The sequence below is a fragment of the Bos javanicus genome, chromosome 6 (assembly GCF_032452875.1).
Source record: "Bos javanicus breed banteng chromosome 6, ARS-OSU_banteng_1.0, whole genome shotgun sequence".
Lineage (NCBI taxonomy): Eukaryota > Metazoa > Chordata > Mammalia > Artiodactyla > Bovidae > Bos > Bos javanicus.
In genome coordinates this window covers 40,460,354-40,484,392 of record NC_083873.1, presented here as the reverse complement: position 1 = coordinate 40,484,392, position 24,039 = coordinate 40,460,354, and the positions used below count along the sequence as shown (strand labels likewise).

At 41.6% G+C, this 24,039-nt stretch overlaps 1 protein-coding gene across 2 annotated transcripts in view; it reads right to left on the bottom strand.

Annotated features, from left to right (window-relative positions):
- Positions 1–221: 221 nt before the first annotated feature.
- Positions 222–24,039, bottom strand: part of SLIT2 (slit guidance ligand 2) — a 406,260-nt gene continuing 382,442 nt past the window's right edge. For both annotated transcript variants that reach the window (XM_061419763.1, XM_061419764.1), the window contains 4 exons: positions 13,479–13,633; positions 3,947–4,238; positions 3,522–3,733; positions 222–1,996 (listed from right to left, as the gene is read on the bottom strand). In XM_061419763.1, coding sequence (XP_061275747.1) covers positions 1,755–1,996; positions 3,522–3,733; positions 3,947–4,238; positions 13,479–13,633 — 901 coding nt within the window. In that variant the 3' untranslated portion in view covers positions 222–1,754. The remainder of the gene's footprint in view (positions 1,997–3,521; positions 3,734–3,946; positions 4,239–13,478; positions 13,634–24,039) is intronic.

The window sequence follows — 24,039 nt, the reverse complement described above, 5'->3', positions numbered from 1 at the left end:
ACTTTTTTTTTATTAGCCAAGAACGTGTTATGCCCTCCATCTCTTTCATGTGGCCACCCCAAACCCCAAGATGTGACAGTATGCTAATCTCAAACCAATTTCTGGCATCAAAGAGGTACAAATTTCCTTCCCTGTTCTTTTGGTAGCACCTTGATTAACACATTCTTAAGGAGGGAGCTCTAAATAGCATGCAGTTTCTAAGAAAACCAACAAACTGAAGATGAAGTAAATAGCTGTTTAATTTACATACATCAGTAGTGTAACTGATATTAGTCTGGAGAAAGACAAAGCACACTGAATTATACATGTACGTCTAGTTTTCTTTGTAAAAAAAAGTTTTTGGAAAGAAACATCTGCAACTTTACAGGGTACCCTGGGATTTTAACGAGGGAAGAGCACAGTCCACTATAAATTCTATTAATTCTACATTGTAATTTAGCAGCAAACATGTTAACATGGGAACATTAAAGTCATAAAGGAGCTTTATTGTTTGTGAAAAAAAAAATCACAGTTCTTGACATTACAGCCTTTTCTCTCCCCTCCCCAACCCCGGTAAAAGGGCAAAAAAAGGTCAAGGAAATATTAATTTGTAAAAGATCTACTTTTCTAGTGTCGATTGCTACACATCATTCTGTTCTGTGAGGACATGCTGCAGAGGGGTGCTTCTCTCTGTACAGTGAGCGTCTCACGCATAGACTTTACATACCCTCTGCAGGCGTCCTGAATGAGGCCAGTAGGTCAGTGACACCAGTGGTCAGATGTCAAGGTAAACAAACAGATCAACACACATTTATCCCAAGATAACACCCTATGTTAGTACTATTGCCAAGAAAAAAAAAAACCCACAAAAGAATCCTGATTTTTAAGTTTGAAAAATGTACAAAAATATCAGGACAATTATAAATTAATATATATTAAAGCATCGAGAAACAGCAAAAGGATGGCCTAAAATGTTAAGTACAATGTACTTTGATACAATAAATATTTCTCATGGAAACCGAATACTGTATAGGGCTGTTTAGAACTCATAGAAACAAAAATTCATATTATTACTAATTTATTTATCAATAATCTATTGGTTCTTTATCATCTCCTTTGTCATTTATATTACAAAAAATTAATACTGGAAAACGGTAGATAAACACTTTTGTGTGCTTCTCCTGCTAACATGCTGACGTTTAAAAAGAAGATAAAATTTATTTTAGCACTCTCATCTCCTCTCATGAATGGAACCCCGGTCTTCAGGATACCTTATGTTTTGCATAAAATATTTCTCATCCATTCATTCTGGCTGTGGATTCTGGAGTTCCATTCATTTGCCTTGCACCCTCACTCACACACATGTGCTTGGTCTGTCCTTCCTTATGAACCATGTAGATGAGAACTAGGGCGCAGAGTATTATGCTCTGGGCAACTTCTCATCAGCAGAGAGAACCTTGTCTCTCTCTTGGGTATGTGCTTCTGCTGGTCTCCAGCAAATTAAAGGCTGAATCCAAGTTATCATGGTTCGCATGGTTGTCCTAATGCCTCCAGGTGTATCATTCTTTATACTTCTCCAGCATTGGGGAAGCTTTAGTTCAAGCATTTCTTTTTTTTCTAAATGCAGAAAAAAAGTCTTCATTCTCATAATAAAAATAAGTCTGTTCTGTATTTTACAATATATTTCAAATATTTTCACTATGAAGCATTCATGAGTCCAACAGGGTCAAGAAGTAGACAACATTTTCCAAAGACCAAAGCTGCCAGGGATGCGTTTAGGAAGCGCAGCGGGTACAGCCACACTTTACCACCTTCTCCACCTCGTCCACAAACGAGGACCCATCAGTGCATTCGAAAGAGTATTTCCTTCTCTTGCTCCTCAGAGGTCCGCAGCACTGCCCGCCTGCACAGCCCCCTCTGCATTCCAACCGAGACACCTTCTTGGTCGTCTGGCAAGCGGCGTAGCCCTGCTGCTTTTGGTAATAATCTCTTATCCGTTCCCCTCGACAAGAGATTTCTAGAAAAGAACAAACAGCACAGGCAGTGTAAGGGCAGTTGCTGTAAGTTGTGCGAAGTGGCTATGAATCTACTGCTCAGTTAGGGAGATGCTGCTTTGGCTTCCGGTTTGTAAGGGCTATTTTCAGCATTTTGCTCAAATTTGTTATTACAGGCTGGTGGCACAGTCTGCTCTGTTCCTTGCAGAAGACTTCTTCTTGGCCTTTATTTTGAGCAACTGAATACTCTATATGTGGACTATAAAAATACTATGCTTTTGGACCGACAAGAAAATTGGCTTCCTAAATCTTCTCTTTTATATAGCAAAAATATACATCTTCTGTTTTTATACTACTAACAGCTGGTTTTGCTTACCACAGGGCACCGTTTCAGAGAGTATGCAATTTAATTTATTAGACCTAGAGTTTAATACCATTCAATCTGTTACTTAATACAAGTAACATTCCACTAACTTCATAAATCACCCGAGTACGAACTAGTTCAAAAAGAGCCATCTGCTAGAAGCCTCCACAGGCACGTTCCTTTCATCTCATCACCCCTATCCACACAACAAAATCTCTGCCAGCTGGAGGTGGAGCACATCCTGATCACGCAGACACAGGAGAAGGAAGTACGTGGGTTGAAATGTCAGCCCATTTCTGTCCCTCTCTCCTGCATAATTTGCTATCTTAAATCAGTTGATTCTAAGGTCAAAGGTGATTCTGTCCTAAAGCTAGAGCAGAATTATTAGCACCTTCTTTTCTGTGCCAGAAGATGAATGAGTGATCTATACAGAGGAGAACAGCAGAGGAAGGTAAGAAAAGTGAAAGTGTTAGTTGCTCAGTCATGTCCGACTCTGCAACCCCATGGACTGTAGCCCACCAGGCTTCTCTGTTCATGGGATTCTCCAGGCAAGAATATTGGAGTGGGTTGCCATTTCCTTCTCCAGATGACCTTCCTGACCCAGGGATCAAACCTGGATCTCCAGCATTGCAGGCAGATTTTTTACCATCTGAGCCACTGGGAGGCCCAAAGGTAAGAAGGAATGAAGGAAACGACCTTCTGCATAACAGAAAAAGGAGCATTTACACAGCAAATCACAACACGGGAAGACATGTGAAGGCCATGTAACATTCTGCCGCGGAGGTTTGACAGTGAAAGTGAAAGTCACTCAGTCGTGTCCGACTCTTTGCGATCCCATGGACTATACAGTCCATGGAATTCTTTAGGCCAGAATACTGGAGTGAGTTGCCTTACTCCAGGGGAATCTTCCCAACTCAGGGATGGAACCCAGGTCTCCCGCATTGCAGGCGATTCTTTACCAGCTGAGCCACAAAGGAAGCCTGCCATGGAGGTTCAGTACCTTCCGAATCTGTGCCTGCCTTACACTCGAAAGTAAATCAATAAGAGCAACTGCAGATAGTGCAAAGAGCTGGCATTTCTCAAGTCACTCTCCTCTCTGTGTGTCTCCCTTTCTCTCTTTTCAAAGACGATGGCCCCTCTTGCTCTGCCAAGACAGAGGGAGGGGCCCAGCTGGCCCGGCTCACCTCGATCACAGCTGTCCCCGGTGTATCCACTGCTGCATTCACAGTAGGGCTGCCCCAGTCCTGAGAGCCTGCATTTCCCATGCTTGCACTTGATCGCCTGGCATGGGTTAAACAGATCCTCCTCTTCGTCACAGAGGACGCCCCCATGGCCCTCTAGGCATTTGCAGCTGTAGGAGAACGCATTGATGGGCAGGCAGGTGCCGTGGACGCATCTACAGAGGAGGAGGAACGCAAGGATGGAAATGCGTTAGGCAGAGAGGATAGGAACGGAGTGGGGATGAGGGAGGGAATGTAAGGGAGACAGTGCTAATGGACTGACTTCTTTCTCTCCCCTCTATCCCTTCCCCCTTTCCTTCTTTCCTTTCTTCAGTATGGGTTTCAGGGTTGGAGAATGTGGGTTTAACTCCCAAACAGCCCAAACTCACTTATTTCCAAGACAGGGGTCATTGGTCCTCTGATCACAGAGGGGCCCTGTCCATCCTTCCTCGCACTCGCAGGTGAAGCCGGCCTGGCTGCTGGGCTGGCATGTGCCGTGGGCACACACCTTCTTGTGGCATGGTTCACAGCCAGGCAGGATGCCGGTCTGCATGGGCACCTTCCGGAAGTCCTGAAGTTCGCTGTTGATGTAAAGGTTCCGGATGCAACCGTGGAAGCTGGTGCCATTCTGCCCAGGGGCCTGGCGCAGAGCTGCGGCCACGTTGTTCTTCCCGGGCATGCCTGGGGAGGGACACCGAGTCAGAAGCCAGGTTCCCTGGGGTTCCTCAGCCAGGGGCCACCCGGACCCTCTTAGCTCTTCCAGTGGGATGGGAGCAGTCTGTGCAACTCTTCTTTAGGAGAACCAAGCAGAACAAGCATCCTGTCCTGCGGTTCTCAGCCAGGCTGCACATCAGAATCACACTGGATCTTTGAAGAAACACTGATGCTTGGGGCCTCAGCCCAGACTGATTTGATCAGATTACCTGAGTGGAGCGGGGGAGGGAGAAGGGATGTATGTTTCTTCGTTTTTATTTTTTGGAAGGTGCTCCAGGCAATTCTAAGGCACAACTAGAATAAAGACCCCAGGTTCACTGGCAGTCCATTTTTAATTTTTAACATTTGGTTTTTTAAAAACCTTCAGTTCAGATCAGTTGCTCAGTCGTGTCCGACTCTTTGGGACCCCATGAATTGCAGCACGCCAGGCCTCCCTGTCCATTACCAACTCCCAGAGTTCACTCAAACTATGTCCATCAAGTCGGTGATGCCATCCAGCCACCTCTCTGTTGTCCCCTTCTCCTCCTGCCCCCAATTTATAAAATCTAAATTCGGGTCACTGTACTTAAAAGTAAGTGGGAATGGGAGAAGGATTCCTGCTCCTTTACCTCCACACCCAACTCCCAACCTGGACACACACCCCTGAAGCCTAGGGTTTCACAAAGTAGTTTTTATTTCCTGACCAACCCCAGGGCCCAGAGAGCTCAGAGGACATGCTCAATGTCATTAGTAAGACTAGGTTAGAATTAGGCTGATAAGACAAACTTCCCTAATCTCAGGCCATAGTTCAATCCATTGATTTTCAGAGGATGAGAGCTGAGATTCACGACGACCATTCGCCCCAGTCCTGACAAATTTCAAGCTGGCAACTAGTCCAGGACAACACTGGCAACGTCTCAAGCTCAGCCATGGATGTCATTGCTGGAAAAACTCACCCTGCTTCCTATCAAGATAGCACCTCATTCACATCTTATTTATTCCCTTGATAATTGGGTGAAACATTCATATTCCAAGAAATTGGGGCTATAAATTAAATTCTTCCAAAACCAGAATTTGCAATCTTGTGTGTGTATGTGTGTGTGTGTAAGTGCTTAGTCGCTCAGTTGTGTCTGACTCTTTGTAACCCCATGGACTGTAGTCCACCAGGCTCCTCTGTCCATGGGATTCTTCAGGCAAGGATACTGGAGTGAGTAGCCTAGCCTTTCTCCAGGGGATCTCCCCAACCCAGGAATCGACCTGGGGTCTCCAGCAGTGCAGGTGGATTCTTTACCAGCGGAGCTACCAGGGAAGCCCCATCTATATATATACACACACCACACATACACACATATATATGTGTAGTGTGATAAGTTGCTTCAGTCATGTCCGACTGTTTGCGACCACATGGACTGTAGCCTGCCAGTCTTCTCTGTCCATAGGATTTCCCCAGGCAAGAATACTGGAGTGGGTTGCCATGCCCCTCTCCAGGGGATGTATATGCATATGTGTGTGTATATATATATATATATATGCATACACATATATATGCATACACACACACACATACAAATATATATACACACATAAATATATACATACACACATATATACACACATGTATATCCCACTAGTGACAGTCATATGGTAACCCTCATTTGTTAAAGCTGAGGAATCTTTCCATGACCTAAGCCAGACTCTGAAATAGTTCCTGGATGGGATCTTATGTGAAGCAGTTGGGGAGGGGATGGAGCCAAGGTCTTCAGAGCAGCTGACATTCTCCCCTGCACTCGACTCTGAGCTACTGGCTGGGGGCGCTGAAGCTGGGAAAGACCATGGCTCTCACTCTCTAGGTTTGTTGGTTATAAAGACCAAGAACCACAGTACTCTCTGAGTAGCATCTTCTCTCCCATTCAAAGGAGACCCATTCGAGGTCTAGGAGGTACCAAAGTCAGACAGTGGCTTATGCAAAACCACTAGGCTAGAGATCAAAGCCTGTATTTTTGGACTGTGTGCATTCGGGCCAGTCATTTCCTCTCCTCTGGGGCTCAGTTTTCTCATCTGTAATGCCCATGGACGCACCACCTGTTTCCCAGCTTGAAATATCTAAGACCCACCAGAGGGGCGCTGTTCAGAAGGCGGCTTCCCAGGCCCCCTTTTTTCCCCACCTGAGATTCTGACCCAGAAGGAAGGTGTGGGCACAGAAATAAAAACATATAGCTCAGCTGAATCTGATGCAAATGGGCCTGCTGAATTAGGTGTCGTGAATTAAAAGTCGTGAGTTTGGGTTTTTAGTCTGCCTGTTTGGCCTTGGTAACTGGATTGCTTCCTAGAATGGGGTCAAAAGGACAGAATGTTCCATTTCCAGGAGAGGACTAATAACTGTAAATTTCTTGTTTGGGGGTGAGTTCTTCCTCCTCTTCTTTTTGAAGAGGCTTTGAAACATTATTTATTTACTTATTATTCGATATGCTGAGTCTTCTTTGCTGTGTGGGCTTTTCTCTAGTTGTGGTGAGCTGGGACTACTCTAGTTGCAATGCGTGGATTTCTCATTGCGGTGGCTTCTTTTGCTTCTCTTCTCTAGGGCACGCAGGCTTCGGCAGTTGTGGCACATGGGCTCAGTAGTAGCATTTCCCGGGCTCTAGGGCACAGGCTCCATCGTTGTGGTGCACGGGTTTAGTTGTTCCATGGAACGTGGGATCTATCCAGACCAAGGATTGAATCTGTGTTTCCTGCACTGGCAGGGGGATTCCACTGAGCCATCAGGGAAGCCCAAGGGGATAAGTTCTTCTAATGTAATCATGCTGCTGCTGCTAAGTGGCTTCAGTCGTGTCCGACTCTGTGCCACCCCAGAGACGGCAGCCCACCAGGCTCCCCCGTCCCTGGGATTCTCCAGGCAAGAACACTGGAGTGGGTTGCCATTTCCTTCTCCAATGCAGGAAAGTAAAAAGTGAAAGTAAAGTCACTCAGTCATGTCCAACTCTTCACGACCCCATGGACTGCAGCCCACCAAGCTCCCCTGTCCCTGGGATTTTCCAGGCAAGAGTACTGGAGTGGGGTGCCATTGCCTTCTCCAAATGTAATCATATCCATTCTGCAAAAACATGTGGACTCTAATATCTGTACATTTATGATCCTTTCTTCAGAAGTTAAAAAAGAACTTCTTCCAAAACTATTTCAAGAGCTCACACAACATGCATATATGCGCATGTAAAGACTAAAGTACAGACCCATGAAGTTCCATGGCAGGGAGAAGCAATCAGTAAGTGTGTTCTTTCTATTCCCAAAGTTAACAATGATACAGGTCTAGTTTTGATTGTAGTAATTTGTAAACGAAAATGTTGATACATTACACATATAGTTACTTTCGGTAGGATATTATAAAGTCAAGAACTATCATAACTCAACGTTTTCAGGTGCTTGGTAGACTTCTGACCAGAGAACTAAGTTTTAACTGATAAAAACAAAAGTAAGGTCCAGGGATTTTTTTCCTTCAGCCTTTCCTCTATGCCATGGACCATAGATGGGATTTACTATTCATAAACAACAGTTAATTTAGTAGATACCTTTTAGCCTTAACAAGCCCTACATGTTTCAGAGTGACAATAAAGGGACCAAGTGTCAACACTGAGGTTTTGTCAACACTGTCCAATAGGGACATTAGGAGAGGATTTGTGATGCGTGGAGGGTGCCTCAATGTGTGGGTCTTTAAAAAAAAATCTCATTAATACAGGTCTTCCCTGTAGTTCAAACAGTAAACAGTTTGCCTGCAATGCAGGACAGCGGGACTCGATCCCTGGGTCGGGAAGATCCTCTGGAGAAGGGAATGGCAATCCACCCCAGTATTCTTGCCTGGAGAATCCCATGGACAGAGTAGACTGGCGGACTACAATCTGTGGGGTCGCAAAGAGTCAGACACAACAGGGCAACTAACATTACACTAATATGTGTTCTGGTTGGACTTTTATACACAAAAACATGAGGATCACATTGTTTTGTTTTATGGAAAGGCTATATCACGGGGAGCTGAAACCCAAGGGTGGAGAAAGCTGCCTCCCTGTTTTGACAGAAAATACTCTTGGAGAGGCTTATGGCATGGAATGTATCACCTTCAGGCTAGCCTCCCTGCAGAGTGTTCCTCTTTGCAGAGGTCATCTACCTTTCTCTCCTTTGCTAATTCAGCTTCTTCTGCCTTTATCATAAAGAATACAGGACCATGGTCTTAGGATTGTATTCTATTTTTTAAATGTGAATTACCCTTAAGACTCTCCTCTGAGAGGGAAGGAAATGAGCCCAGTGCACTCTCTGGCAATGAGGCCGATTGAAAGTGGTTTTCTTCAGGCTTGAGAGGACAGAGGCACTGTCTGCATCCTTCCAAGCCCTCTATCCTTAGAAGGACTGGTTCGGTTCAGTTCAGTTCAGTCGCTCAGTTGTGTCCGACTCTTTGCGACCCCATGAACCACAGCACGCCAGGCCTCCCTGTCCATCACCAACTTCCAGAGTTCACCCAAACTCATGTGCATCGAGTCAGTGATGCCATCCAGCCATCTCATCCTCTGTCGTCCCCTTCTCCTCCAGCCCCCAATCCCTCCCAGCATCAGAGTCTTTTCCAATGAGTCAACTCTTCCTATGAGGTGGCCAAAGTATTGGAGTTTCAGCCTCAGCATCACTCCTTCCAATGAACACCCAGGACTGGTCTCCTTTAGGATGGACTGGTTGGATCTCCTTGCAGTCCAAGGGACTCTCAAGAGTCTTCTCCAACACCACAGTTCAAAAGCATCAATTCTTTAGCGCTCAGCTTTCTTCACAGTCCAACTCTCACATCCATACATAACAACTGGAAAAACCATAGCCTTGACTAGATGGACCTTTGCTGGCAAAGTAATGTCTCTGCTTTTGAATATGCTATCTAGGTTGGTCATAACTTTCCTTCCAAGGAGTAAGTGTCTTTTAATTTCATGGCTGCAATCACCATCTGTAGTGATTTGGGAGCCCAGAAAAATAAAGTTTGTCACTGTTTCCACTGTTCCCCCATCTATTTCCCATGAAGTGATGGGACCAGATGCCATGATCTTCATTTTCTGAATGTTGAGCTTTAAGCCAACTTTTTCACTCTCCTCTTTCACTTTCATCAAGAGGCTTTTGAGTTCCTCTTCACTTTCTGCCATAAGGGTGCTGTCATCTGCATACCTGAGGTTATTGATATTTCTCCCGGCAATCTTGATTCCACTTGTGCTTCTTCCAGCCCAGTGTTTCTCATGATGTACTCTGCATATAAGTTAAATAAGCAGGGTGACAATATACAGCCTTGATGTACTCCTTTTCCTATTTGGAACCAGTCTGTTGTTCCATGTCCAGTTCTAACTGTTGCTTCCTGACCTGCATATAGGTTTCTCAAGAGGCAGGTCAGGTGGTCTGGTATTCCCATCTCTTTCAGAATTTTCCAGTTTATTGTGATCCACACAGTCAAAGGACTTGGTAGTGCTGAATAAAAACTCTTCTTTCCCCCTTTTTGAAAAATGTCCTTTTTAAAAAACATGGAATTCTATTTATTTACTTTCTTTGTTGTTTAGTCACTAAGTAATGTCCGACTCTTTGTGACCCCATGAATGGCAGCGTGCCAGGCTTCCCTGTCTCTCACTATCTCCTGGAGTTTGCTCAGACTCATGTCCGTTCAGTCGGTGATTCCATCTGACCATCTCGTCCTCTGTCTCCTCCTTCTCCTCCTGCCCTCAGTCTTTCCCAGCATCAGAGTCTTTTTGCAGTGAGTCAGCTCTTCATATCAGGTGGCCAGAGTATTGAAGCTTCAGCTTCGGCATCAGTCCTACCAGTGAATATTCACTGTTGATTTCCTTTAGGATTGACTAGTTTGATCTCCTTGCAGTCCAAAGGACTCTCAAGAGTCTTCTCCAACATCACAGTTTGAAAGCATCAATTCTTTGGTGCTCTGCCTTCTTTACTTACTTACTTATTGGCCATGCCATGTGGCATGTGGGATCTTAGTTCTCCAACCAGGGGTCAAATCCATACCCTCTGCATTGAAAGCACAGTCCTAACCACTGCACTACCAGGCGTCTGGCCCAAGCATTCCCATTCAATACTTATTTATTTTTTTAACTACATTCTAAAGGGGTCTTAGAAGACTCAGTGAAATGATCTCTAATGAAAGTATAAAAAAATCAGGTGAAGGACAAGTCCAGAAAGAAACAAAAAGCCACAGAAGTTAGACTGTTTACTTTTCTGCTCAATATTAAGAAGTGAATATCAATGCAGGTGGCTTTGGGTGCAGACAGACCTGAACTCAAACGAGGTCTCTATCATAGCTTCATAGCTTTGTGAACTTGGATATGTTCTATGGAGTCCCTGAGATACTCCCTTAGGGATTATAAAACAAAAAATCATACCTACTTCCTACAGTCTCTGGGGGTAAGACTGTAAAAGAAGCATTATGCTGAGAACACAGCAGGTGCTTAGCAAATATAATTTCTTTTCTCTCCAACCACAGGTAACATCAGTGACTTTCAACTGCCATTCACTGTAGTACAGGCAACAATGGAGGCTCCTGCCTGTTAATGAATCCCATAATGTGATTCCCATGAAGCAAAGAGATCAGTTATCTTGCTGCCCAGACTTTCTATAAGAAACTTTTATTACAATGCATTATGGTTTCATGAGGATGTGTCTGTCTTCTCCACTCCCCTGGGTATAGAAGGGATGATTCTTTTTCAGTTTTTCATTCTTTATGCCTCTATTAACTAAGTTCTCAGCTTATGGGAGGTGTTCAATAAATCTTTACAGAATTGTACCAAAGACTTTTAACTGCTTTTTTAAAAAATTGCAATTCTATAGGAGAGTTCAGATTGTTTACTGTTAAAATTATTAAAATCAGAGGTGCTCTGGAATTTCAGAAATTTTTCAAAACTGCTTTTAGGGAAGGCTTTGAGGGGTTGGTAAAAATATGTAGCATCCCAAGGTTGTTCTTGTGAAAATAATTGGTGTAAAGTTGAAAATACCTGTCATGGTGAAGAAATTGGTTACATTGACCCATTCAGAAACTTTGGCTTATTTATCTGTAAAATGAGTTGATTTTATCTGTCAATTCATCTCAGTTCAATGTAATTTAATTTGATGCAACTCAATTCACCATCATATGCTTTCTTACTCATTTGCTTGAAATTTGAAATTTTATCTCCAGGTTATATCCACTCCTCCAGATTTATGCAAGAGTGCAAGGTTTCCCCATTGCGGTTCCTTTTCTTTGCGCGCCTTCAGATCTCTGTCCATCCCTCATATATTTGCTCATCTGCCTTCTTGTTGCTTAAAAATAGTCTTCACTCTGTCTTTTCAAGCCCTAAACCACCTTTCCAACCTTCTCTCTTTATCATTCCCCTTAAGGTCTGAGCTCAACAGAAGTACTTCCCATTGCCCCAGTACAATTTGTGAATTTTGCCGGGGTCCTGCCCCGGCTGATCCAGGGTATTCGAAGCGGGGACGGCGTCGGCGACCTATTTATTTATTTAAATATTTTATCAAAGATATAAAGAGTAATAGGATGAGGATAGCTCAGTAGGAAAATTCAGTGGAGAAAAGAGGCTGAGTAGCTTGGTTTACGCGGGAGACCAATAAAACTTCAAGACAAGAAGTTTGCACCACTTACGTAGGCCGCAGGCGTCCTTCCGTTCTCCCGAAGGAGAGGAGACACTGAGGCCTCCCCAGTCGGATCTTAGAAGCCCAGGCATAATTAGTAAGCATGGTGGGTTCCGCACTCCAGATGGAGACTCAACCAGAGTGAGAGAGAGAGCGACATGGGGAGACCAGTATTTCGAGAAACTGATCCCAATTCTTTATTTTCCATGGTCTACTTTTATACACTGAGATGTTATGCAAAAGTCACGCGGGGTCAGCAGTCCTGACTTTTATCAAAGTCAGGTGCTTCATACAAATGTATACAGAGGTCTTAGGGGTGTTACATCATCTTCTGGCCAGGGGGGCCTGCTGACAATTTACGACCCTCTCCTTGTGACAGCGGTCAGTCAATCAGGACACTTATTTCTCCAGGGCTGATTATTCTCAAAACAGACACCACCCAAATAAAGTTACATTCCTACAGGGTGAGGGTGTAGTGGGTTTTAGTTAAGGAAAGAATTTACTTAGCCTAAGGTCTAACGTGATTAATATCAAAGGTTAATTCTATATATTCATTAATGTGTGTAAGGGCAGGGGATATGGAGACTTAGCAACAAACATTGGCTCAACAAATGAAAAACCCTTCACCAACACAATTTCTAATTAGCCCACTATACTTATAGTTTTCTATCTTCTCTAAAGAACCTGTTTTTAGAGGGTTTAAAGCATCTCGTGCCTCTCACGGTTGGGAGGCTGTGAGCAATCACATGTGGCCCGACAAGCCTGTCAGGCAGGCTAGAGAACCTTCAGAGGAGTTTGTAGGTTAAAACACTCTTATCACGCCCAGGAATTATTATTAACTGGAGCTCTAGATTAACTCCTTCTCCGAAAGAGGTGGTGGGGGACAGCCCCCCGTAAAGTCAGAGATGTAGGTAAGAGCACAAAGTAGTAAAGTAGGCAGGCTCTGGTTATGGGGTAGACGCTCGAGGATTTCCAGGGGGACTCCTGAGGCTCGATCCCGCCTTTGCATATGTCGAGCCTCCTTCCTCATGACCTTTGCCATGGGCGGAGTACCTCACTCTGGCCCCCAACAGAATTTAACTTGTTCATTCATTCATTTGATTTCATTAATAACTATCCTATCCTGTAGATGAGTTTGTGACTAGTAGTGAAGACACTCAAGCACAGCGACATCTGACTGAAGCTGGTAGTGTTACCCTCCTTAAGGGAGCTGGGGTGGGTCATATACTCCTCAGTTTGCATCAAACTTGTTTTCTCATCTTTTTCATTGTCTGATTTGACTTATAACCAGCTTTCTTTTTCCATACACCACATCAAATAATTATCTGATGGGTAAATCAGCCAGCAAGTGATAGACACAAAAGAAACATTAATGTCCTTCTCCTCCCGACTACATATTTAGTTAGACCCAGGGTCAGCATTACAAAATAGACTCTTATACCCATCTAGGACTCTTCCTTTCTATCCTTGCTGTCCATCAGTGATTGATCAATGACCATGGCACCAGGCATCAACAACTTCAGGATTAATCTGTGATGAGAATCATGGGGTTTGGGAATCCATGAAATTTGAGAAAGGGCTTACCTCCAACATAGAGTGGGGAGTCAAAATTCAGAGTGGACTGTTTTGACAAGTTGGTAATGATTTTGGGGCTCCCTCCATCCACTGAGAGGGAGAGACTTTGATCCAGGGCAAGTAGTTCCACAATGTGAAAATTTCCATCATTGATTGTCTCCACACTAAAACAAAAAACAAAACACAATAACTTAGCTGATTCTCCAATTATCTATTTATTAAAGAAAAGGAGGTACAATACAAACTGGACTAAGTTCTTTTGGGGAAAATATACTCCTATCCAATATTAATAAAGATAAGTAATAAGTAACCTATATGCAGGTCAGGAAGGAACAGTTAGAACTGGACATGGAACAACAGACTGGTTTCAAATAGGAAAAGGAGTACATCAAGGCTGTGTTCTGTCACCCTGCTTATTTAACTTATATGCAGAGTACATCATGAGAAATGCTGGGCTGGAGGAAGCACAAGCTGGAATCAAGATTGCTGGGAGAAATATCAATAACCTCAGATATGCAGATGACACCACCCTTATGGCAGAAAGTGAAGAACTCAAAAGCCTCTTGATGAAAGTGAAAGAGGAGAGTGAAAAAGTTGGCTTAAAGCTCAACATTCAGAAAACGAAGATCATGGCATCTGGTCCCATCACTTCATGGGAAATAGATGGGGAAACAGGGGAAACAGTGTCAGACTTTATTTTTTGGGCGCCAAAATCACTGCAGATGGTGATTGCAGCCATGAAATTAAAAGACACTTACTCCTTGGAAGGAAAGTTATGACCAACCTAGATAGCATATTCAAAAGCAGAGACATTACTTTGCCAACAAAGGTCCATCTAGTCAAGGCTATGGTTTTTCCTGTGGTCATGTATGGATGTGAGAGTTGGACTGTGAAGAAAGCTGAGCGCCGAAGAATTGATGTTTTTGAACTGTGGTGTTGGAGAAGACTCTTGAGAGTCCCTTGGACTGCAAGGAGATCCAACCAGTCCATTCTAAAGGAGATCAGCCCTGGGTGTTCTTTGGAAGGAATGATGCTAAAGCTGAAACTCCAGTACTTTGGCCACCTCATGTTAAGAGTTGACTCATTGGAAAAGACTCTAATGCTGGGAGGGATTGGGGACAGGAAGAAAAGGGGACGACAGAGGATGAGATGGCTGGATGGCTTCACTGACTCGATGGACGTGAGTTTGAGTGAACTCTGGGAGTTGCTGATGGACAGGGAGGCCTGGAGTGCTGCAATTCATGGGGTGGCAAAGAGTTGGACACGACTGAGCGACTGAACTGAACTGAACTTAATTGATTTTAAAATGAATATTTTCAGGGAGATACAATCTTTTATAATTCTTATGTAACACAAAAGTTTTCTTAGGTAATACAAAAGTTCTCCCATTGGGATAGTGTCGGCTGCTCAGTTGTGTCCAGCTTTTTGTGACCCCATGGACTCTAGTCCACCAGGTTCCTCTGTCCATGGGATTCTCTAGGTAAGAATACTGGAATAGGTTGCCATTTCCTTCTCCATGGCATCTTCCCGATCCAGGGATTGGACTCAGGTCACCTGCAATGCAGGTGGATTCTTTACCATCTGAGCCACCACGAAAGCCCTCCCATTGGGATAAGCGGAAACGAGTACATTTTATTAGTATGTAGTCACAATCTTCTGGTTTGCAGAAATTACAAAACATAATGTATGCATTTTAAATGCTATTAGAGTTTCTCTTCTTCAGCTGCTGTTACTCCAAATTGTGTTCAAAACATAAGGAGCCTACAGCTGTGCCAAATATACTCTTTAGGCAGTGATGTTAGGGGATCATTGGTCTCTGCACTCTTAAGCACTACACAGTAACACTTACCATAATCAAACATGCACAAAAATACAGGAAGAAGCAACTTGGTAAGATCACTGTAGTTTTTGAAATTTGTTAATTGAAAATATACCCTCATTTTATTTGCAATTTTCAGAAGATTTTCCATCAAACGAGATTACTATGAAGATAATTCTCAGTGGAGAGGTGGGAATAGCAGATTAATTGGAATGCTTAACATAGTCATATCTAGAGAATCTAGTGATGATAATGGTTCTCCAGTTTCTCTTCTATAACTTTTAAGGGTCAGGTCTAACAATCATTCCTGCCACCTTCTAAAAACTTTGAGAGGGCTTATGGAAATACATAAAATGGACAAAACCAAAGAGATTAAAAATTTTAGGTAAACAGAACATGACAACTGAAAATGAAGTTAGGTGCAATTAGTAAGTAGGTGCTATAAGGTTTAAAGGTGATTGTTAATCTAGTACAAGTGTTGTATCAGGCCAATGAAACAGGGGACAAACAAAGAAAAAAATAGGATTGATAGTGAAAATTAAAGAGCGAATATTTGAGATATTGATTGGAAAGACTGGAAAAATGGTTCAAAAAGAGAAATATGGGAACATATAATAGGAAGACTGGGAATACCTAATACTCCCCAAGCAAGCATGCATGCGTGCTCAGTCACTCAGTTGTGTCTGACTCTCTGGGACCCCACGGACTGTCGCCCATCGGGCTCCTCTGTCCATGGGATTCCCCAGGCAAGAATACTGGGGTGGGTTGCCATTTCCTCCTCTAGGGGATCTTCCCGACCCAGAGATTGAACCTGCGTCTACTGTGGCTTCTGCATTGGCAGGTGGATTCTTTATCACTGAGCCACCAGGGAAGCCCTCCCTAAGCAAAATGATTGCTTAAATTTCCAGGCACTGATACTTAAATTTGCAAATAGGTCAAGCCTGGAAAATAATGAAAAAAATGTATTAACATTTCTGTATCGTTCTTATCACAGGAGTCTAATCATATTCCATTGTTTGCCAGCATAGACCAAAATGCTTTTTGTGATCTAACAATATAAACCATAATGCACAGCTGCGAAAACACTTGATGTTCTCTGGTCTTAAGTAGTTAAAAGTGTCCACATGTATGGGGATTTTGATAACCTGTTTCAGATACCATCTTAAAAAAAATAAATGTTAGATGTGCCAAACAATTTTTTTGCCCCATACCCATTTAATTATCCCAACAAATGACACCACTAAAATCAACAGAGATAATATACAAGGAATACGGGTGTGCTTGCTTTCCCTTGTGGCTCAGCTGGTAAAGAATCCACCTGCAATGCGGGAGACCCAGGTTCGATCCCTGGTTTGGGAAGATCCCCTGGAGAAGGGAAAGACTACTCGGTCCAGTATTCTGGCCTAGAGAATTCCACGGACTGTATAGTTCGTGGGGTTGCAAAGAGTGGGACATGACTGAGCCAATGTCACTACATTTTCAACTACAGGTGTGCTAAGTCGCATCTGACTCTGGGACCCCATAGACTGTAGACCGCCAGGCTTCTCTGTCCATGGGATTCTCCAGTCAACAGCACTGGAGTGGGTTGCCATTTGCTCCTGCAGGGGATATCCCGGACCCAGGGATCGAACCCATGTCTCCTTCATCTCCACTAGTGATCAGCAGATTCTTTACCACTGAGCCATCCAGAAAGTCCAATATACAAAGAAAATACTTTCTAAATAAAGCTACATACCAACTGTTAGTGGTCTTAAATATGACTCTTCAAAAGGCATATGCTAAATAGTAATAGCAACTACTAGTTAAACATACAGATTTTGGAGGCAGATAAACTTGGATTTGAATTCTGGTCTTGCATTTATTAAATGTTTAGATAAGTTACTTGCTGCTGCTGCTGCTGCTGCTGCTAAGTCACTTTAGTAGTGTCCAACTCTGTGCGACCCCATAGTGCTAATAAACTTCAGTCATCTCTTCAGTAAATGTTAGCAAATATTCCCCCTTCCTATGCTTAAACTGAGGTCTATCCCTGTGAAATATTTTTTTTTGCTTTAATGCAGAGCAAAACATCTAGCCTACAGAAAGTGCAAAGTTAAATGGTATGCATTGGTATTACCATCTGCATCACCATTATCATCATCATTATATAAATAATTGGATACTATTTCAGGATCTTCTTCAAGAGGAAATTAAGTTAGCTCAGCTTTATTTTTAACATTAACTGTATGATGACACTAAAGATTGGTAGAAATATAATAACACAAGCAAACAATGCAAGCACTATTGTTCAGTCGCTTATTCGTGTCCAACTCTTTGCGACTTCATGGACTGCAGCACGTCAGGCTTCCCTGTCCTTCACCATCTCCTGGAGCTTGCTCAAACTCATGTCCATTGAGTTGGGCATGCCACCCAACCATCTCCTCCTCTGTTGTCCCCTTCTCCTTCTGCCTTCAATTTTTCTCAGCATCAGGGTCTTTTCAAATGAGTCAGTTCTTTGCATCAGGTGGCCAAAGTATTGGAGCTTCAGTTTCAGGATCAGCACTTCCAGCGAATATTCAGCGTTGATTTCCTTTAGAATTGACTGGTTTGATCTCCTTGCTGTCCAAGGGACTCTCAAGAGTCTTCTCCAACACCACAGTTTGAAAGTATCAACTCTTCGGCCCTCAGCATTCTTTATTAAGGTTCAACTCTCACATCCATACATGACTACTGGAAAAATCATAGCTTTCACTATATGGACCTTTGTCAGCAAAGTATATGGATCTTTGTTGGCAAAGTAATGTCTCTGTTTTTTAATACACTGTCCAGGCTGGTCATAGCTTTTCTTCCAAGGAGCAAGTATCTTTTTATTTCATGGCTGCAGTCACCATCTGCAGTGATTTTGGAGCCCAAGGAAATAAAGTCTGTCACTGTTTCCATTGTTTTCCCATCTATTTGCCATGAAGGGATGGGACCAGATGCCAATGTCTTTGTTTTCTGAATGCTGAGTTTTAAGCCAGCTTTTTCACTCTCCCTTTCACTTTCATCAAGAGGCTCTTTAGTTCCTCTTCACTTTCTGCCATAAGGGTGGCAGAAGTCTGCATATCTGAAGTTACTGATATTTCTCCTGGCAATCTTGATTCCAGCTTGTGCTTCATCCAGCCCGGCATTTCTCATGATGTACTTGGCATATAAGTCAAATAAGCAGGGTGACAATATACAGCCTTGATGTACTCCTTTCCCAATTTTGAACCAGTTCTTTGCTCCATGTCTGATTCTAACTGTTTTTTCTTAACCTGCATATAGGTTTTGCAGGAGGCAGGAATGGTGGTCTGGTATTCCCATCTCTAAGAATTTTCTACAGTTTGTTGTGATCCATACAGTCAAAGGATTTAGCAAAGTCAATGTACCAGAAGTTTTTCTGGAATTCTCTTGCTTTTTTTATGATCCAGGCACTGCTGCTGCTGCTGCTGCTAAGTTGCTTCAGTCGTGGTACATGTTCTCAACAGTAGTAAGCTTTTTAAGAAAAATTTTTGTTGGAGTATAGCTGATTTACAATGTTGTGTTAGTAACAAGGCTTTAATAGATGATTTCTCTCCCAACTAGCCCAGGAATGAAATTCTATGGAAAATAATCTTCTATGATGGTTGCACAACTTGTATTTAGTAAAAATCACTGAACTGGAGAAAATATGTAATAAACTTATAATGAAAGCTGAAGATTATGAAAATGCATATGAGGTATATAGGTGTGAAACTTGTTTTTTGATCCTATTTTCCCATTTATAAGTGAAATTCAGAGTGACTACATTTTTCTCTTCCCAAAGGCTTTCAATGTCTAATCTGATGATTCCAGAACTTAGTGAGAGTTCTGAACTTAATCCCATCTGTATTTCCTAGGAATTAAGTGAGGCTTTGCCAAGCTTTTAAACAGATAAGTACTGTGAAATTAATATTTTTAAGTTCTTTGGTTTTAAGATGATATTCTGTGGATGGAGCCTGAAGAGAATATGGCCAAGCTAAGAGTATTCAAAATTAGTGTTTCATGCTGTTTCCTTAAGCCAGAGATCTGGGGTTTGCCCAGGAGTTCTTTATTATCTATATACCCTTTTAAAATAAAAACAGTGATCGACACACCAGTTGTTGCAGAATAAAACTGAGCCATCATTGATTTTGCAGTCTATCATGGTCATCTCATATCTATCCACTTGCAATGTGTAACATCCTTCTGGGTCCTGTAAGTATTGGCAAACACTCTCACTTCTCCCTAGGGTACTATACATTCCACTACTCACAAAAGTCGCAAGTGAACCACTTAACAGTAAACCTTTCCACTGGGAACATAAATTGCATTTACTACCGTTATTATGTAATTCAGTTTTACTATACTCATCTGTTACCTGAGATTCGTTTTCTTGTGTTTCTAAATGGATGTGTGAAAGTTGTTACTCAATTGTCTCGTGCTTTGCTACAGAGTTTAAAAACTTGGGGCTTAAAAGAAGAGGGACCTTAAATTGTCTTTGATTGCCTTTATATCTGCAGGACACATTAACAATGACAATATTTCTTTCTCCATGGTAAATCTTAAGGTATTTCAGTAGTGAAGATAAATATTTCACTTCCTTCGCTTATGTCAACCCCTGCTTTTTGCTTTAAAAATTTTAAAGTATTTGTTGACATACTCTGTGCAGTGGAATAGGAATGAGAAACCAGACAAATTCAACTGGCCATCTCATTTTGGTATCTCTGGGCTAAAGATGCTTCATCTGTGAAGTAAGAATGCTAATAAAAAATTTCCCTGCCCAATTGTTTAAGTGGAAAGAAATGGGATGCCAAATGGGAATAAATGTATTTATGTACTTGCATAAGAGCTTTCAGAAGGAGTTTTTACAAAATAATTTATCAAGTAAATGTATTTTGGAGCAAATTCCAGATCTTCCTCAACTTACAACTGAAGAATACACTCACTGTAAATTGAAAGTATGGTTAAGTTGAAAATATACTTATACACCTAATCTACTGAACATCATAAGCCTAGCCTGCCTTAAGCATGCTCAGAACACTTATACTGGCTTACAGTTGGCCAAAATCATCTAACACAAAATCTATTTGATAATAAAGTATTGACTATCTCATATAATTTATTGAATATTGGATTGAAAGTAGAAAAGCAGAGTAGGATAGTTGTAAGTATCTTGGTTGTTTACACTGGTGGCTGACTGGGAGCCCATGGTTAGCTTGCTGTTACTGTCCAGCATCACAAGAGAGTATCATACCACATATAGCTAGCCTGGGAAAAGATCAAAATTCAAACCTTTAAGTATGGTTTCTACTGAATGCATATTGCTTTTCCACCATCATAAAGCTGAAAAATCATTAAGTGGAACCATCATAGGTTGGGGACTGTATGTATGTAATTTAAATGAAAATGCTCTAAAAATAGAGAGAAACTTTACATTTGAACGTAAGGGAGGAGTCACATGTAAAACAACAGTATTTGCACCTGAGTCCTTATTCTTCAGCATCAGTGTATCCGAACATGAAGAGTATCCATAAACCTCAGCATTACCAATTATCCTACTTTGCCTAGACTAGGCACTTTAGGTTAGTTACTTCCAAGTCTCCCCATGAAATGGAAGTGCAAATTGTTCCAAGCTACAAAGCTGATAAAAAGTGGTGCCTTCCCATATAGCATGTCAAGCACTGCTGAGTTATTTACCTTGGAAAGAAGACTATATAAAGTCTATCTACTGTCTGTCTTTCCAATGATATTCTTTTTGTCTTAATGTAAGCCTGTATGTTGCATAATCCAGAGGCTGTGTAGCTAAGCAAGCCTAACAGTCTGCAGAGGCAAGTCCTCTGACGTTGTGCAGGTTCCCTGAATACTGAAACTGATGAAGGCGTGGCCTGGTCCTGTGTTTTTGTAATGTGTACATCTGATTTCCTAATTTTTAAATAGTAATGACTATGTCTTCAAAGAAGCTGTCTGGTTTGGAAAATGACATTAATTTGAATCTAAAGAAAGAAGCAGACAGTTGTGATTAACATTTTTTTTTTTTTTAAGTTTCTGCCTATCTAGATGAAAAGAAGGTCTTTTGAAGGGCAAGTGATTATCAGCCTACTTGAGAAAATAGTGTTACTCTGTCCCTGTCTGAGGGACTCCTGCTGATGCTGGCTTCAAGTTTGGGCTGTCATTCATTCATTCATAGCACTATTATAAGTCCCTCTTTATGCTATTCTCTAAGCATTCTAACAATTAGGCATGCATGCCATATTCTACATCCACCCATTTGTTGGGCTGCTTACGGCCTCTTCGTTGCTGCTGATCAGCTCTCTTAGCAGGGTGCAGGCTAATATTTAATAACTGGCTCTCTGAAAAACAGAATGAGTCTGAAATTGTAGCATCTGGTGATTACTGTGGTGGAAAATATTCCCGACAAGGCTGACATCAACTATGAAGTCTTGAAACCTGGACAAGAGGAGCAATGCACACCATCAGCTCTCAGAGCTCAGCTCAGATGTATTACTTTCACACAAGTGGTTTTCACGTTGTGGTGCCTGGTCAGATGCAAACGAAAAGAAAACTGAGGCTCACCTGGGATCAGAATCACAAACTAGAGGGCGGAGCCCAGTACTCTGCATTTTAACATACCTTCCAGGTGACTGCGGTGCAGGCTATGTGAAAACAATTGCCCCACACACCCGTGCACGCATGCAGGCCCTGTTAACAGTACACACGTCTACGGAAATCATGTAAGAAATACAGTGAGGAAGTGAACACCACTTTCGTTCTACTGGAAAAGAAACCAGTACTACATTCTGGTTTTCTTAAACACACTTACAACTTGTCAAGTACTACCTCTAAACGTATTTCCATGAAATAATGGTTCTCATGTCGATTCATTTGGGACAATAATTGACATCTAAGATCAAAAATTTTAAACCCCAAATACACTACAATAGAAATAATATTAATGGATGCCCATTTCCCCTAATTCAACAGATTTCATTTTACTAAAATAAACAAAATCCATTCCCATTAATGCAGAAAATTAACTAGGTAATTGAAACAATGCGCCTGGTGTACAAAATTATTCCCATATGTGATGCTCCAAGAGCACATTAAACAATGCATAATTTGGGAAACAAAGTCTTACCAAGGTATATTTCATATAACATAAAATCATGCAATTAACTGAACTCAAATTCTCCGAGGTAAGGATATGTAAAAACATTCCCTTTTAAAACATTGTATAATGTATATTTAATAAAGTTATATAAAGTGGAAACACATCAAGATTTGAAAATTTAATTCAACCAAAGAAAATATTTATTAAGCCCCTTAGGTGAAAGCTGATGGCAACAGTATTATTGATGGGCTTTGCTGTAATGATGGAGATGTGGCACTTTTTATCAGAGTGCATATTCTTAGAAGGCCTGAGCAAGGACAGAGGCATTTAAATAAACATTAGAAAATTAGTAGGACCAGAAATAGGACTTTGGACAAATTTCAAGTTGAAGGTGAAAGAAAGAAAGAGATTAAGAATAATTCATTACACCTACAATGACCAAGAAGATGGTGATGCCTCTCAATGAAATTAGGAATGTACCAGGGTGAAGCAAAGGAAATGAAGTTAGTTCTGGACATTCTGAACTTATGATCCCAACAGCTATCATCACTTATTATTTGGTATGCATTATAAATACTTCACATGTATCAAATCATAAAATTTTTACTACAGTCCTACAAAGATGAAACTATGATTTATTATCTCCATTTATCAGGTGAGGACCAGAATTTGACCAAGACACACAGTTAATAGCAAATCTGGGACTTGAATCAAGGCAGACTGTCTTTAGAATACCTGTTCTTTTCCATTACTTCAATCTTGGTTTTGAGTTGTAATGATATTCAAATGGTTCAAAAATCAGAATTTTATATCAAATTGTACTTATACACCAGTTGTGACTCCATCACATTCTTTCCTCTCTATCCCTAATTTTTTCTTTATGAAAGTACATGAAAATAAAAACACAAAGACATTCCTCTCTACCTTACTTTGTTTTGACACAGCTCTCTACACTTTTTTCTTTTCAACTGAGCAACAGACCTTGGAAATTTTTCAATATCCTACATAGAGAACTTTCTCATCCTCTCTTTCCCTCCCTTATTCCTTTTTCCTTTTATAGTATATTCCATTGTGTGGCTGCCCACAGAAACTTGGGTTGTTTCCTAACTTTTGTTTTTAGAACCAACACGACAGTGAATTACCTTGTGCATACATCATTTCTATGTGTCTAGGTATATCTTTGGGATAAATTCCCAGAAGTGGGAAAGCTATTTCCAAATTGCCCTTCACAGAAATTAAAAACATGATATACTTCTAGAATTAATATCTGAGGATAGAGGATGCACTTTTAACTCTTGCTGCACTCCAGGAATAGACACCAGAAAGATTTTCCTCTATTGTTAGAAGGGAGATGATAATGAAGATAAAGTAAGGTAAGAGTGAGGACAGAGCTAAGTGTAGAATCAAATCCTCAAAGAGACTTTATGGGGTACGTACTATATTATTACTTACAGATATGAATTCTAAGCACAGAAAAATTAATATTATGAATTCTGAAGAACAGAAAAATTAAATACCTTGCTACAGTTTATATATAGTAATTGAACAAGCCTAGATCTGAACACGTCTTAGTCACTATGATTTAGTTCAGTTCAGTTCAGTCGCTCAGTCATGTCTAACTCTTTGTGACCCAATGGACTGTAGCA